Source organism: Rutilus rutilus, assembly GCF_951802725.1.
Source record: "Rutilus rutilus genome assembly, chromosome: 21".
Taxonomy (NCBI): Eukaryota; Metazoa; Chordata; class Actinopteri; order Cypriniformes; family Leuciscidae; genus Rutilus; species Rutilus rutilus.
Genome location: NC_140226.1, coordinates 7,234,061 through 7,248,299, shown reverse-complemented (window position 1 = coordinate 7,248,299; position 14,239 = coordinate 7,234,061). Strand labels below are relative to the sequence as shown.

Sequence of the window (14,239 nt, the reverse complement as noted above, 5' to 3'; positions counted from 1 at the left end):
AAGTGGAACCTCTTCGTCAACTGGTGTTCTTCTAAACATCAAGAACCCACGAAATGCCCGATCAGTGTCGTGCTTTCCTTCCTGCAAGAAGGGTTGGAGCGAAGGCTGTCTCCCTACACCCTGAAAGTGTATGTTGCCGCCATTGCCGCACATCACGACGCAGTTGATGGTAAGTCCTTGGGAAAGCACGACCTGATCGTCAGGTTCCTGAGGGGAGCCAGGAGATTAAATCCTCCTCGTCCTCCCCTCGTACCCTCTTGGGACCTCTCAGTGGTTTTAACTGCCCTGCAGAGTGCTCCCTTTGAGCCTCTGCAATCAGTGGAGCTTAAGTTCCTGTCAATGAAGACAGCGCTCCTGGTTGCATTGGCCTCCATCAAGAGGCTAGGGGACCTGCAGGCATTTTCGGTTGACGAAGCGTGCCTGGAATTCGGGCCGGCTAACTCTCACGTGATCCTGAGACCCCGGCTTGGATACGTGCCCAAGGTTCCTACCACACCCTTTCGAGACCAGGTAGTGAACCTGCAAGCGCTGCCCTTGGAGGAGGCAGACCCAGCCTTGGCACTGCTCTGTCCAGTACGCGCCCTTCGTGCTTACGTAGACAGAACGCGGTGTTTCAGGACCTCAGACCAGCTCTTTGTCTGTTATGGTGGGAAGCTGAAGGGAAAGGCTCTCTCCAAGCAAAGGTTGTCTCACTGGATAGTGGACGCCATTGCTTTGGCTTACCAGCAGCAAGGTCGACCGTGCCCCCTTGGTGTGACGGCCCACTCCACTCGGAGTGTGGCATCCTCTTGGGCTCTAGCGCATGGCGCCTCGCTAACAGACATCTGCAGAGCTGCAGGCTGGGCGACACCTAACACATTCGCGAGATTCTACAATCTCCGAGTGGAGCCAGTTTCTTCTCATGTACTCGCTTCAACTAGCCGGTACTAGATTCTGCTCAGGTGTCTTCGCTTGCTCGCCATTCCTCTCTACGGACGGGATACGTGCGATATTCTCCCCAGGTGAGCCTAATAAGCCCTGAGTCTCCTCCAGCACTGACTACGTCAACGCCAGAGTTATGCCACTGGCAGCTTTCGCGCTTGGCTAGGTGCCTCCATGTGCATGGTTCCCTTCGGGCGACCCCCACATGTGTATTCCACTGTAAGCCTCTTTGAGCATGTGTCTTTCCCTTGGCAAGCCACCTTGCCACCCCTGGGGTTGAAATATTCCACCTGCGGCTGGACACCCCAGTGTTGCTCCGTATGCAGCCCTTCGGGGTCATATGTGTATTCCAAGTCCCCCCCTTCGGGTTGGGCATGATTGCATATTTCCACTGGATATGCTTCCCAGTGTACCTTGGTATTCCTGTGTTAAGTAGGACTCCTTCGTCCGTGCTAGTCTCACGACAGGGAGCTCAGACTTACGCAGGGCACTGGAAGACAGTCGAGAGGTGGCGTGATTATACGGGAACCCCATTCGTCGTCATCCGACGTAACTCGGAGTGACAACGAAAGGGAACGTCTCGGTTACGTATGTAACCCTCGTTCCCTGAGTAGGGAACGGAGACGTTACGTCTCCCTGCCACTTCCGCTGTACCGCTGGAACGCCTGAGTTCAGTCTCGGCTCCTCAGCGAAGACATATCTGCATGTTGCTCGCGACTTCCTTTATACCCCCAGGGTGGGGCGGAGTTACGCTATGCAAATTCCGCAGACCCATGGCATTTCTTTGCCATTGGCTCGTGTTTTAATACTCGAAGATGATAGGATTTCTAAGCGAAACCCCATTCGTCGTCATCCGACGTAACGTCTCCGTTCCCTACTCAGGGAACGAGGGTTACATACGTAACCGAGACGTTTCCTCTCCTCGCTTCCTTTCCTCGCGTCTCAGCTCCACCCCCTGTAGGATGTGAGGGAAGGCTGCAAGGAAAAGATGCGAGGATGGAGGGATCGAATGAAAGCTTTTTTTATACATTGGAATCCTTGATCACTCGAGCGTCACTTCATCGCGTCATCAGCAGCGCTCAGAGGATCTGCCCTTATGCTGTTGAAGTTTGTTTATTTAAGAAATTCATAATAAATAATAATAAAGCAAGATACCCTGTTGAAATATGTGAGATGTGTGGTTTATATAAACTGCAAAGGTAAAGTATAAATCAAAATTATTGTGACCGACGTGAAGGGGGAGGAGAATGTATACGTGCGTCACGTTTTAGTCGATAAAACTTTTCCGCATAGGATACACCTGTGTATCCTCGCTCATGACTCCTCTGGAAGCCTCCTCACTCCTCGATCCTCGACTCCTCGCGGTGCAATTAGAGAATTGAGATGTCCTTCAAGATGGCTGTGATCGATCGGTTTCCGGGTCATAGGATGGAGGACGGAGGAGAGAGGAGACGAGGAGGGATATTGAGAAGCACCCCAGGTCTGCAGCCTCCCCATATAGACGGTTTCATCGCACGCACGCGCGTTGCCGGGGTTACGCGTTGGCCCGAAGTTAACTTCCGGTCTGTGTTGTTTATCTATGTTGTTTATCGGTAATAATTATGGCGCCGACTACAAACGCAGTTAAAATAAAGGTGATGAGTAGACTGAAGTTGGGCTCAGGTTGTTGTGCTGTGGGATGCAACCTGACCTCTGGAACAAATTCCTTATCGAAAATAAAAATGTTTCGGTTTCCTAAAAACGAAGGGAGACGGCGAGCATGGATCACCGCTGTGCGAAGAGAGGCTTGGCAGCCAGGCAATAATTCAAGGATCTGTAGCACTCACTTCGTTACAGGTAAGAAACTCATAATAAGCAACAGATAATAGCTAGCTGACCAGTAACAAGCCTGCAATAGTTAACGTTATGTGTTTAACTAAATTGATTACTAGCAGCTACACACGTAACGTTAGCTGTAACATTGTATACATTCATTTTACACAGTAACGTTAGCTCAATGTCGTAGTTGATACATTTTAGCTGCGCTATGATTTAAACTAGCGCTATGATACCTGATGTCTATCAAACATAAAAGCCACAATATTTTTCCATCAATGCTATAAAAATAAACTACATTATTTAACTAACAGTCACCTTTGGCTTGTTTCCTGGGGACATAAATACAATAATGCATAAGCTCTTCTAATGAAGCTTTAAATGAAGTACTAAATATGGACTTTTACTACATTTTCACTGACGAATTTACTACATTATCACTGATATATTTTATCTGTAAAGCCGCTTTAAAACAATGTGCATTGTGAAATAAATTTGACTTTGATCTAATTTCATTGTACTAGAAAGGCTACTAATATTTTTTTTAATCAAGTTAATCAATATCATAGAAATGCACATGAAACCAGTTATGGATTATGCAAAGCATGTATGTATGATGCTTAGGAGGTGCAATACTGTCAACACAAACTGTTTCTGTCTTTATTTTAGGTGCGCCATCAGTGGACCCATGCCATCCAGATTATGTTCCATCAGTTTTCGCTCATAAAAACACCATTGATGGTTCACAGAAGTTGGAGCGATACCAGAGGAGACAGAGGAGACCATCTGTGGTTGAGTCTATGGATTCACCTTCCTTAGAGGTCACCCATGCTGACCCTGAAGAAGGATGCACTGCTGTGGGTACAGATCTGTCAATGGCAGACATTGACCAGCTACAAAATGAAAACATTGAATTAAAAAGAAAAATGGCTTTACTGGAGAAGAAACTGGAATCTCAAGAAAAACGACTACAAGATCACATGTTTGGCAGTCCGTCTGATTTTATTTTAAATGATGACAAGCACACTCATTTTTACACTGGTCTACCATCTGCTTCTGTTTTTTTCACCCTCCTCACTTACCTGACAACAACATGGAACGCATCATCAACCATACTTACCCTTCCCGAGCAGTTTCTTGTGGTCCTGATGAAGCTTCGTCTAGGCTTAACTCATCAAGACCTCGCTTTTCGCTTCAGAGTGAGTTGTGGAACTGTCTCAAACATCTTTCATGAATGGCTCGATGTGATGGCTAAAGAGTTACAATGCCTTGTCCGGTGGCCATCCAGGAAAGATATCAGAAGAAATCTCCCCACCCTCTTCAAGACTACAGGATTCCAACAAGTTAGATGTATAATAGACTGTACTGAAGTGTTCATTGAGAGGCCAACTAGTTTGCAAACACGGGCAGTCACATACTCCCATTATAAATCACATAATACTGTGAAGTTCCTTGTTGGTATTAGTCCAACAGGAGCTTTTACATTTTTATCAAAAGTCTGGGGTGGTCGTGCTAGTGACAAGGTTATAACAAAAAATTCAGGCTTAATTGACCTTCTTGAACAAGGAGACCATGTAATGGCTGATCGAGGCTTCAATTTTCCCGAATATTTTGCCACCAAATGTGTTCGTCTTCATGTACCAGCATCTACAAAGGGAAGAAAACAATTGACAGGATTAGAGGTGACACACTCTAGAAAAATGTCCCGAGTGATTTTCACGTGGAAAGGGCCATAGGAAAACTGAAGACATTCAGAATTCTGCGGAACACCCTGCCAGTCAGTATGGTCAAACGGAGAAATGATAACAGTCTTTGCACAATAGATAAAATATTAATTGTTTGTGCAGCACTTACAAATCTGGGGAAACCACTTGTACCAAAATAAAGCAGGACTTAACCACAACTTAAAGGGACAGTCCACCACCTAAAAACCCTCATGTCGTTCCAAACCTGCAAGACCTTTGTTCATCTTCGGAACACAAATTAAGCTATTTTTAATTATTAGGCTGTCAATGGAGGGACAGAAAGCTCTCGGATCTCATCAAAAATATCTTCATTTGTGTTCTGAAGATGAACGAAGGTCTTACAGGTTTGGAACGAAATGAGGGAGAGAAATGAATGACAGAATTTTCATTTTTGGGTGAACAAACTCTTTAATTTGATACTTTTACCTACGGGATTACTTTTTTTCTTAAATTAAATATATTTTTTTTTTTTCGTAAATTACATATATTAAAATACCAAACACATGCATTATGATATTTGTAGTGCTGAACTTGTATCACAATGTTTCAAATGGACTGTAATTATAAAATGAAATGATATATTCAGTAATGAACATCAACAAATATTGATTAACTGATTTATTGACTGATGAATAAAGTACTATAGACTACGATTTCCGTTTTTAATGTATTAATGTATTTGATGTAAAAAGTGAAAAAGCTTGGTGCTCAAAAAGGCAGGAACAACCTATGCTTTAAGAAAAAAAACTTTCTTGTAAAACTTATTTCAGATCAGCACTATTAAGATGCTTTTGAGACAATTTTCATGTAGCTGTCACTCAACTGCAGTCTTCCCTCTACAAATGCATCCACAACTTTTGGCAGCATGTGTTTAAAGTAAAAGCTACGTAGCCTTTGCATATATGTGGAGACAAAACCATTGTCATAAGGCACATCAAGTTCCAGGTGCTGTACTGGGGTCCAAATAACAAGACAGGATGTTTTCAGCCCGAGACAGTGCATCCCTAACTGTATCTGCCTGTAGTAACCTCTGGGGCCTTTTGGGTTCACAATGTACTGCCCGCCCTCCACTCTGATGTCTTGGTTTGTGGCAGTGAGTGCATCATTAAGGGATGTGCAAGCATTGAGTGTGATAGGGCATTTTACTTCTAGCAGCTTGTCATCAATGATGCCATCAGGGCTTGCTGCCAGCCATGGGTCTCCTGCACACACCACCAACCCTTTGTCTATCACTATGCAGCCCCTCTCCCTAATCTGCTCCTTAGCAAGTCCCTCGCTTTCCTTCCCATACCTTGTGGCCATATTCCCCTGGAACTTTGGGTAGAGGTGTTCAGTGATAAACTTAGCCGGGTCAGTTGTCTCACGCTGAGGCACCTTGCTGGCTGTGCTTGCTGTTATGCGTAGCTTGCGCGCATCATGCCAGAGTGGTTCTATGCTCTGTTTTCTAGTGTTTCTCTCTAGTTCCACCACTTGATCAGGGTTCAGTTTAATGAAGGCCTCATAAAATGTTGTGCACTTTAGACAGCTCAGAGCACTACCATGCTCACTGTGGGGCTGAGCTAAGCTGCTGAACATGTTGAGTTCCTCTCCCTGAGCATCCTGTTCTCCCTGACTGCTGGTGAAATCCTGACTACCTGACTCAGAGGCTGTGTCTGTCTCACTGCTGTCACACATGACGGAAAAGAGAGCACAGCCTGGCACAACTTCCTAAAGTAAATGGTGAAAAGATCGTACCTTCACTGCTATATATATATATATATATATATATATATATATATATATATATATATATATATATATTGTATATGTGTGTGTGTGTGTGTGTGTGTATATATGTATATTTATGTATATGTATATATGTATCTTTTCTATATGTATCTTTATGTATATGTATCTGGTATAGTACTGAATCTTTTACATTAGACTACTTGATTTGTTAGAGATATATGAACTATAACTTACTTTCAGGGCTTTAAAAAGCTTTTTTGGTGACCCATCTGGATTTAGTGGGGGGAGGCAGAGGGGAGCTTGTAGCTTGATCTTCTTGCCAGGTTTCAAGAAATCACACTGAGCTACTGGTTGTGGATCAGCCTGAAAGGATATTTGAAATGTACATTATACATAAATATACATGATAATAAAAATAATTATTAAAGAAAATTGGCATATGTAGTGTTGTACAAAATACCACCAATTGTACACTAATATTTGAAAAGACTAGGATATAATTATTAAATATAATAATTGTTCAAATGCTCACCTTTTTAGTCACCCGTGACCAAACACTTGGTTTTGAAGTGACAGATGGGCCACTCTGGAGTCCATCCTGAACACACTGCTCCGCAGCAACCAAAATCGTACCCACATGGCTACACACCTCTCCATTGCTGCATAGATCCAGATAGACATTTTACCAACGGGATAAATGCAAGTATTGAAAAAGTGTATCTAAATACTATTGTAAAATGTAACGTTAGCTAGCCAGCCATACTTACCCTGCCATGCAGGTGCAATGTCCACTCTGGATTTCGCCGGACTTCTTCGCAATGATCCAGGCGGAGTAACTCTTTGAAAGCGTCTGACCCGCCTCGATTTCCCCGTAAACGACACAGGTATTTCCATCCGTGTGTGTAAGAATCATTTTAACTTTTCCGGAATGAAAATAGTTATAGGCATCCAAGCTGCGATATGCCTTGAACGCCTCCCTTGTGTACACACATTCCTTCTCGACTAAGTACTCAAAGATATTTACCTGACTGACCTCCGGTAAATCAGACAGGTCTGTAGAAAAAAACGTTTGCCTCAAGTTTTTGTTGAACGGGTCTGGCAGTGTAACGTTGTCACATTTAAGTTTGGCCAAGTAACGGCTCTTTTCTTCTATTGGTAGTCCCAAATAATACTGACTAGACATACTTGCTAGCTAATGTAATTTGCTTGTTTCTATACAGGTTTCTACAGAACTCTGTTGTTTGTTATTGATTCTACCGGAAGTTAAGTTTGGGCCACAAAAGCGCGCATGCGCAGTAACGTTTGTTTATGTTGTTGCCGTTGAAACCGTCTATAGCTGCAGTATGGCGGCGCCGTTGACGTACGATCCAGCGGTCAATAGGGCGTTTATGTATTTATTATGTCTATGCTGCAGGCTGCCGCACTGCGTTGACAAGATTATTAAAAATTAAGGATAATTTTTGGCTTCATATCTCGAGAAAAGATGACTTTTCCCGCAGCGTAAGCTACTTACGCAATACTCGTTCCCTCTTCTAGAGAGAACAGAGGTTACGTTAGGTAACCGATTACGTTTTATTAGCACAGATTACAGCTCAATGATTCACTAGTTATATGGGCTCGTTGCAAATGGCCGTTGGATTTCTGATCTAGCGAGTTTGTGCAGATGCAAAAAATCTGCGAACTTGCCCAGCTTTTTGTCTATTTAACTGAACATGACTTTAAAGTCCTGACTTGTATTATCTTAGAGCTATTTCCATATGGACATTTCTTTGTTTGTTATTAAAGGATATTTTATGATTGTAACATTAAAGTGGCTTTGAAACTATATGTATTGTGAAAAGTACTAGATCTATGGTTTTACTATGGTAAAACTGTATCCATGTTGTTATTTTTTTTGTTCATACCATGGTTCAACAACTTAGTTTTATATTGCAGTAAACCTAAAGTAAAAGTATGGTAACGTTAAGCATAACTATAGCAACCATAAGTTTTTTTCATTGTGTTAGTTTCTATGGTTTTACACCAAATACTGTTGTAAAAAGATGGTTAACCAGGGACAATGTAACTGATGTTTTCTAGAGCACCATCTTCTCTATATTGTAAAAAGCATTCTTCATCTCTAGCCAAGTTTCAAGTGGTAGTTTACCCCGAAACCTTACCTGCTGTTTGGTTCTGCCAAGCAACTCTCCAGTCCTTCGCCTGTACGGACAATCTTTCCATCTTCACTGGGAATTTTGAAGACATAAAATAACTTAGCTGAACTGTTATGATCACCTGAGCTGAAGATTCCGTCAAAGTAACTCAATTTATATCTTAAATATATTAAATTAATCTCAGGATCTCTGTAAAAGCGGTCGGTTAGTGAGTCTGTGTCTGTGACGTCATATGGAACGTATCGGTTACCTAATGTAACCTCTGTTCACTCTAGAAGAGGGAACGAGTATTGCATAAGTAGCTTACGCTGCGGGAAAAGTCATCTTTCTCGAGATATGAAGCCAAAAAATTATCCTTAATTTTTATAATCTTGTCAACGCAGTGCAACAGCTAGCAGACCTAGAGCGGGCATACAGCGTGCTCATTGGCTGCTCTGCGGCAACTGCAGCAGCCTATCGCCGAGCTCTGGGCGTGACGTCACGCCCAATGAGCGCGCTTGGCGCGCTTCACGCGTCACGGCCTGAAGAAGGGGCGTGGCTTAGCGTATATAAGGAGGCTCGGGGGCTGCTTTCTCTGGTTTTTGTCGCTTGAAGCGAGTGAGCTCGTGGTGCGAGCACGGCGGGTTACGCAATACTCGTTCCCTCTTCTAGAGAGAACAGAGGTTACGTTAGGTAACCGATACGTTCTCTTACAAGAGGTTCTCTCGTATTGCGTAAGTAGCCTACGCTGCGGGAACTCCCTTGTCAACGCTGTGCGCGCCCAGCATCCACTGAATGAGTCCCAGGGAAAGCCCGGGGAACACAAGAGTGTGAGCCAGGCGGCCAATAGGATGGCTTATCGCAAGTACATAAGCACACAATAGGGCGTTCAGAGCGGCGCGGCCGGTCTGACTGACAAACCCCTGTATAGTAAGCTCAACCAGGAGAGCTAAGTCACACAGCAGTAGCCCGCACACAGAGTGAGCCGGTCTACGCAAGACTTAGACTGACAAAAGTTTGGCCTGCAAGGCGGGAACTTCTAGATTGTAAAATCTAACAAATGTAGAGGGGGAGGCCCAGCCTGCCGCTGTACAGATGTCATGAATGGAAATTCCGCTAGACCACGCCCATGACGAGGCCATGCCTCTAGTGGAATGGGCTCTGATGCCCAACGGGCACTGCAGGTCTTTAGACGCATAAGCAGCTGCGATAGCGTCCACTATCCATCTGGATAGACTGTGTTTCGAGGCGGCGAGACCCTTGGTGCGCCCACCAAACGAAACGAAAAGCTGCTCCGAGCGCTGCTCCGAGCGCCTGGTGGTGGCGGAGCGTGTGTCGTAATATCTCAGTGCTCTGACAGGGCAAAGGAGATTACTGTCAACCTCGCTGCCGGTTGCCGGCAAAGCTGAGAGAGAAATAACCTGTGCTCTGAAGGGTGTGCCCAAGACTTTGGGCACATAACTGTGCCTGGGTTTGAGAATGACTTTAGAATCATTAGGTCCAAACTCGAGGCATGCAGCGTTAACTGATAACGCATGAAGGTCACCCACACGTTTGACTGAAGACAGAGCTATCAGAAAAACGGTTTTGAGCGTGAGGTATTTCATATCCACAGTTTCCATGGGTTCAAAGGGATGCGCTTTCATGGCCTCTAGGACCAGGGAAAGATCCCAAATAGGAACCGAAGGGGGTCGCGGGGGGTTCATTCTCCTCTCAGGAAGCGGATGATGAACTCGTTCCTCCCTAATGCGCGGCCCAGTGCCGAGTCGGCGAAAGGTGAGATAGCCGCCACATATACTTTGAGCGTGGAGGGGTGTGACGTCCCTGAGTCTCCTGATCCTATTGGTCCTGGACGTGGGAGTTCCTGATTGGTTCTACTCATCCTAATTGATGATTAGTTAGAGTATATAAGAGTGCTGTGCCTTGTTTGGGGCAGGCACTCCATGGGGAAAACTCTCCTCATGAGTGGCTCATTGTGTTTTCTTACACATGTTGTCAAGATTTTGTTTTCCCTTATCCCTAGACTTATGTTCATTATTATTGTTTGTGATATGTTTAATTCAATAAATCCTATTTTGATTTAAACGTTTCTGTCTGATCCCTCTTTTGTGTTGCGGCTTGAGCTGGTCGTAACATAAAATTGGGCGCTCGTCCTGGATTGCTGCATGTGTAAGTGAATACATAATGTCTTTAGTGTGTTCACCTTTTTGAATGAGTAGACTTCAGGTATTTAGAGTGTTCTCAGCTGGGTTAATCCTTCCATCGAGACACTGTTTGTTATTTTTTTTTGTTATTTTGCCTTTCTTATTTTTGAAGGTTATTCTGGGCGGAGGTTTTAAATCTCTGTTGGGGGTACGCTTCGGGCTTTTGGTTTGGAATGCCAATTGTCCTTGAGTTCAGCGTTTAAATACCGCCCCGAGTCCGGTACACCTTTGAAGATTAGATTAGGTTTAGTTAGTTTTGCTTATAGTTAGGAACTGGAGTCTCTCATTTTCGTTGAAGGTGACACTTTGTTGTTTTTCTGTATCTGCGTATTTGATGCCTGCTGTATATGAAGATAATTTGAGGGATGACTTTTGGTAAGTCATTTGTTTATCTCATAACCAAGGTGCGGGTTGTATCTAGAGCGTGTATGTGTGACAATTCCGGGCGAAGTGGCTGATGGGATTTGTATTTCTAATGCTCTAGTTTAGTGCGGCGTCTCACGTTTGTTGTTGTATTGCTGTTGTGTTTCTCTGCTGCCTCTCTTTAACAGAAATGTCGTCGGTGATCGAGGATTTCTTCTCATTTCCTTCGGAAATCTTATTGGAGAGATGCACGAAGGAAGAGTTGTTGCAGATTGCCGAGCGCTTTGATGTGGAGGTAACGAGTAATGATAAGAAGCTTAAAGAAACGCTGTTGAAAGTTGTGAAAAATTCACTTTTTGAGTGGGGCGTTTTAGAGGTAAGAGCTCAAGATATTGATCCTGAAGAGTCTTTAACCTCTCCTCTTTATGCTGCCGATCGAAATGTGAAGTTTAGTGAGATGTATTTGCAAGAGAAACAGTTAAGTGTTGATGCGGAAAAATTACGTGCTGATCATGATGCTTGTGCACTGAAAGAACGTGATTTAGAAATGAGAAAACTAGAGTTACAACAGAAACTTGAGTTACGTAAACTGGAGTTGCAGTCTGAAAGGGAGGAAAGAGATTTTCAGTTGAGGAAAATGGAGTTAGAATTGCGTGCCCAAACAGTTGAAACTCCACGTCGCGTATCGTCTGTTGAAACCTTGTTTACTGCACCTGCTTTTGATGTTTACAAAAACATTAGACTTGTGCCACTGTTTTTAGAGAAAGAAGTAGAGAAGTATTTCCAACATTTTGAGCGCGTTGCTGAGTCTTTGAAATGGCCAAAAGAATTTTGGACCTTACTGTTGCAATGTGTTTTAGTAGGAAGAGCTCAGGAAGTTTATTCAGCGCTGACTATGGAACAAAGCGGTGATTATGAAATCGTTAAGACTGCTATTTTGCATGCTTATGAATTGGCACCTGAAGCATACCGCCAGAAATTTAGAAGTCATTTTAGGGCTGAAAACTGTTCATATCTTGAGTTTGCTAGAGAGAAAGAAAATTTGTTTGACCGCTGGTGTACCTCAGTAAAAGTGACCACCAAGGAACAGCTTAGAGAATTGATTCTTTTGGAGGAGTTCAAAAACTGTGTTCCAAATGCTGTTGCTATGTATCTCAATGAGCATAAAGTGAGTAAAATGTCCGATGCTGCTCTTATGGCAGATGAATTTGTTCTTACTCATCAAATGTCTGTTAATCACTTCAATGATTTGAGCAGGTCTAAGTTGAGCGTTACTGTTAGACCTAAAAAGATGTTTTCACGCCAGAATACTGTGTCAAGTTTTTCTGATAATACTTCACGTATGAAAGCTGAGATGGTTTGTTTTTACTGTAAGAAGCCAGGACATAAAATTTCAGACTGTATTGCTCTCAAAAAGAAAGAGAAAGGTGTTAAACCTGTTGGTTTAATTTCTACATCGAATGTGAATCATACTCCTGCTCGATTTAATGAACAGATTGAACGGGTAGATATTACTGAGATGGAGAGTGTTAAAAATAGTGTTGATTTTGCACCATTCCTCACTGAAGGGACCGTGGCTTTGCCTAATTCGGAGGAGACTGTCCCTGTACGCATCTTACGAGATACTGGAGCGGGGCAATCCTTTTTGTTGGAAGGACTTTTGCCCTTGTCTGAACATACTGATACGGGAACACATGTACTGGTTAGAGGACTTGAGATGGGGTTCATGGAAGTTCCTCTACACCGCATTCATCTTGAGTCTAAACTCGTGTCAGGTGAGGTGGTAGTTGGAGTTCGTGCTATGCTTCCTGTCTCAGGTGTCACTTTCATACTTGGCAATGATTTAGCCGGGGGAAATGTGTGGGAAAAGTCGGATGCTGGTGTTCCACCTATAGTAGCTTCTGCTGTTGAGAAATTAGATGGATCTTGTGACTGTCCGAATTTATACCCTGCATGTGCAATAACTCGAGCGATGGCTAAGAAAAGTATGCCAGATGAAACTGAAAACATTCTTTGTGATACTTTTATTGTTCCTGAAAATTCCTCTCAGCCAGAACCAAGTACTGTGTATACAGATGTGGAAGATGTTATCCCTGTGCATGATTCACATGCTGTTGATGACCACAAGTCTGTTTCTCTGTCAGAATGTCCATTTATTTGTGATGACCTTGTTAACACATCTTGTTCTTTATCTCCGCTCTATAGTGTGACTCGAGATGATCTTATCAAAGCACAGCAGGCGGATGATACTCTTCAAGAATTGTTCTCTTTAGCTCGTGAAGGAGGAGATAAGACTTCATCTTCCTTCTATTTTCTTCAGGATGGATTGCTTTATAGACAACAACCTATGAGCTTTGAATCTTCCCTCGATCCTAGGATCCAAATCGTGGTTCCACTTAATTTCCGTCAAGACCTCCTACAACTATCACATCAGGGCATGGCTGGTCACATGGGGGTACGAAAGACCTATGATAGAGTTTTGAGGAAATTTTATTGGCCTAGGTGTAAGCGAGATGTGATTAACTATATACGATCTTGTCATACTTGTCAAATGACAGGAAAGCCAAATCAAAAGGTTCCATTAGCTCCTTTACAGCCTATTGCTGCAGTTACAACACCTTTTGCACACTTGACTATTGATTGTGTTGGTCCCTTACCACGATCGAAGGCTGGACATGTATATCTACTCACTGTAATGTGTCAGACTACACGTTATCCCGCAGCTTATCCTTTGAGATCAATAACCTCCAAAGCTATTTTAAAGGCTTTAACAAGTTTCATGTCCGTTTTTGGCATTCCAGAAACCATCCAGTCTGATCAGGGCTCAAATTTTATGTCCCGAAACTTTTCTAAGGTCATGCATCAACTTAAAGTTAAACATAATATATCAAGTGCTTATCACCCTCAAAGTCAGGGATGTCTGGAAAGATTCCATCAGACTCTTAAGTCACTTTTGAGGTCCTATTGTGTCGAACTTGACTGTGACTGGGAGGAAGGACTTCCTTGGATGTTGCTCGCTATTCGTGAGGTTGTACAGGAGAGTATGGGTTTTAGCCCTAATGAGTTGGTGTTTGGACACACTGTTAGGGGCCCTATTGCTGTCTTGGCGGATGAGTGGACGAATTTTGACCCTCCTGAGAATGTTTTGGACTATGTAAGTAGTTTCCGTTATCGACTTTACGAAGCTAGAGCTATTGCTCTACGGAAGTTAGCCAAATCTCAGGGAAAGATGCAGAGGTTGTTTGATCGCAAAGTCAAGTCCAGACATTTTCAAGCGGGCGATCAAGTGCTGGCGTTGTTACCTGTGTCGACTACTCCTTTCCAGGCTAGG

At 43.4% G+C, this 14,239-nt stretch overlaps 1 protein-coding gene across 1 annotated transcript; it reads right to left on the bottom strand.

Annotated features, from left to right (window-relative positions):
* Positions 1-3,325: 3,325 nt before the first annotated feature.
* LOC311280475 (uncharacterized protein) lies at positions 3,326-7,538 on the bottom strand. The gene is made up of 4 exons (XM_084392640.1): positions 6,977-7,538; positions 6,742-6,868; positions 6,444-6,572; positions 3,326-4,383 (listed from the first exon to the last, which is right to left on the bottom strand). Exons 1-4 carry the CDS (start codon positions 7,390-7,392, stop codon positions 4,330-4,332), a joined length of 726 nt encoding a protein of 241 aa, XP_084248766.1. The 5' UTR covers positions 7,393-7,538; the 3' UTR covers positions 3,326-4,329.
* Between the last annotated feature and the right edge of the window lie 6,701 nt (positions 7,539-14,239).

Bases quoted from the DNA above. Each gene is read 5' to 3' on its own strand.
- LOC311280475 (XM_084392640.1), bottom strand. From the start codon at position 7,392: ATGTCTAGTCAGTATTATTTGGGACTACCAATAGAAGAAAAGAGCCGT. The intron at 6,573-6,741 runs GTGAGCATTTGA...ATATCCTTTCAG, and splicing joins GGTCACGGGTGACTAAAAAG to GCTGATCCACAACCAGTAGC. The intron at 4,384-6,443 runs GTAAGTTATAGT...TTCCCTTTGTAG, and splicing joins AGCTTTTTAAAGCCCTGAAA to ATGCTGGTACATGAAGACGA.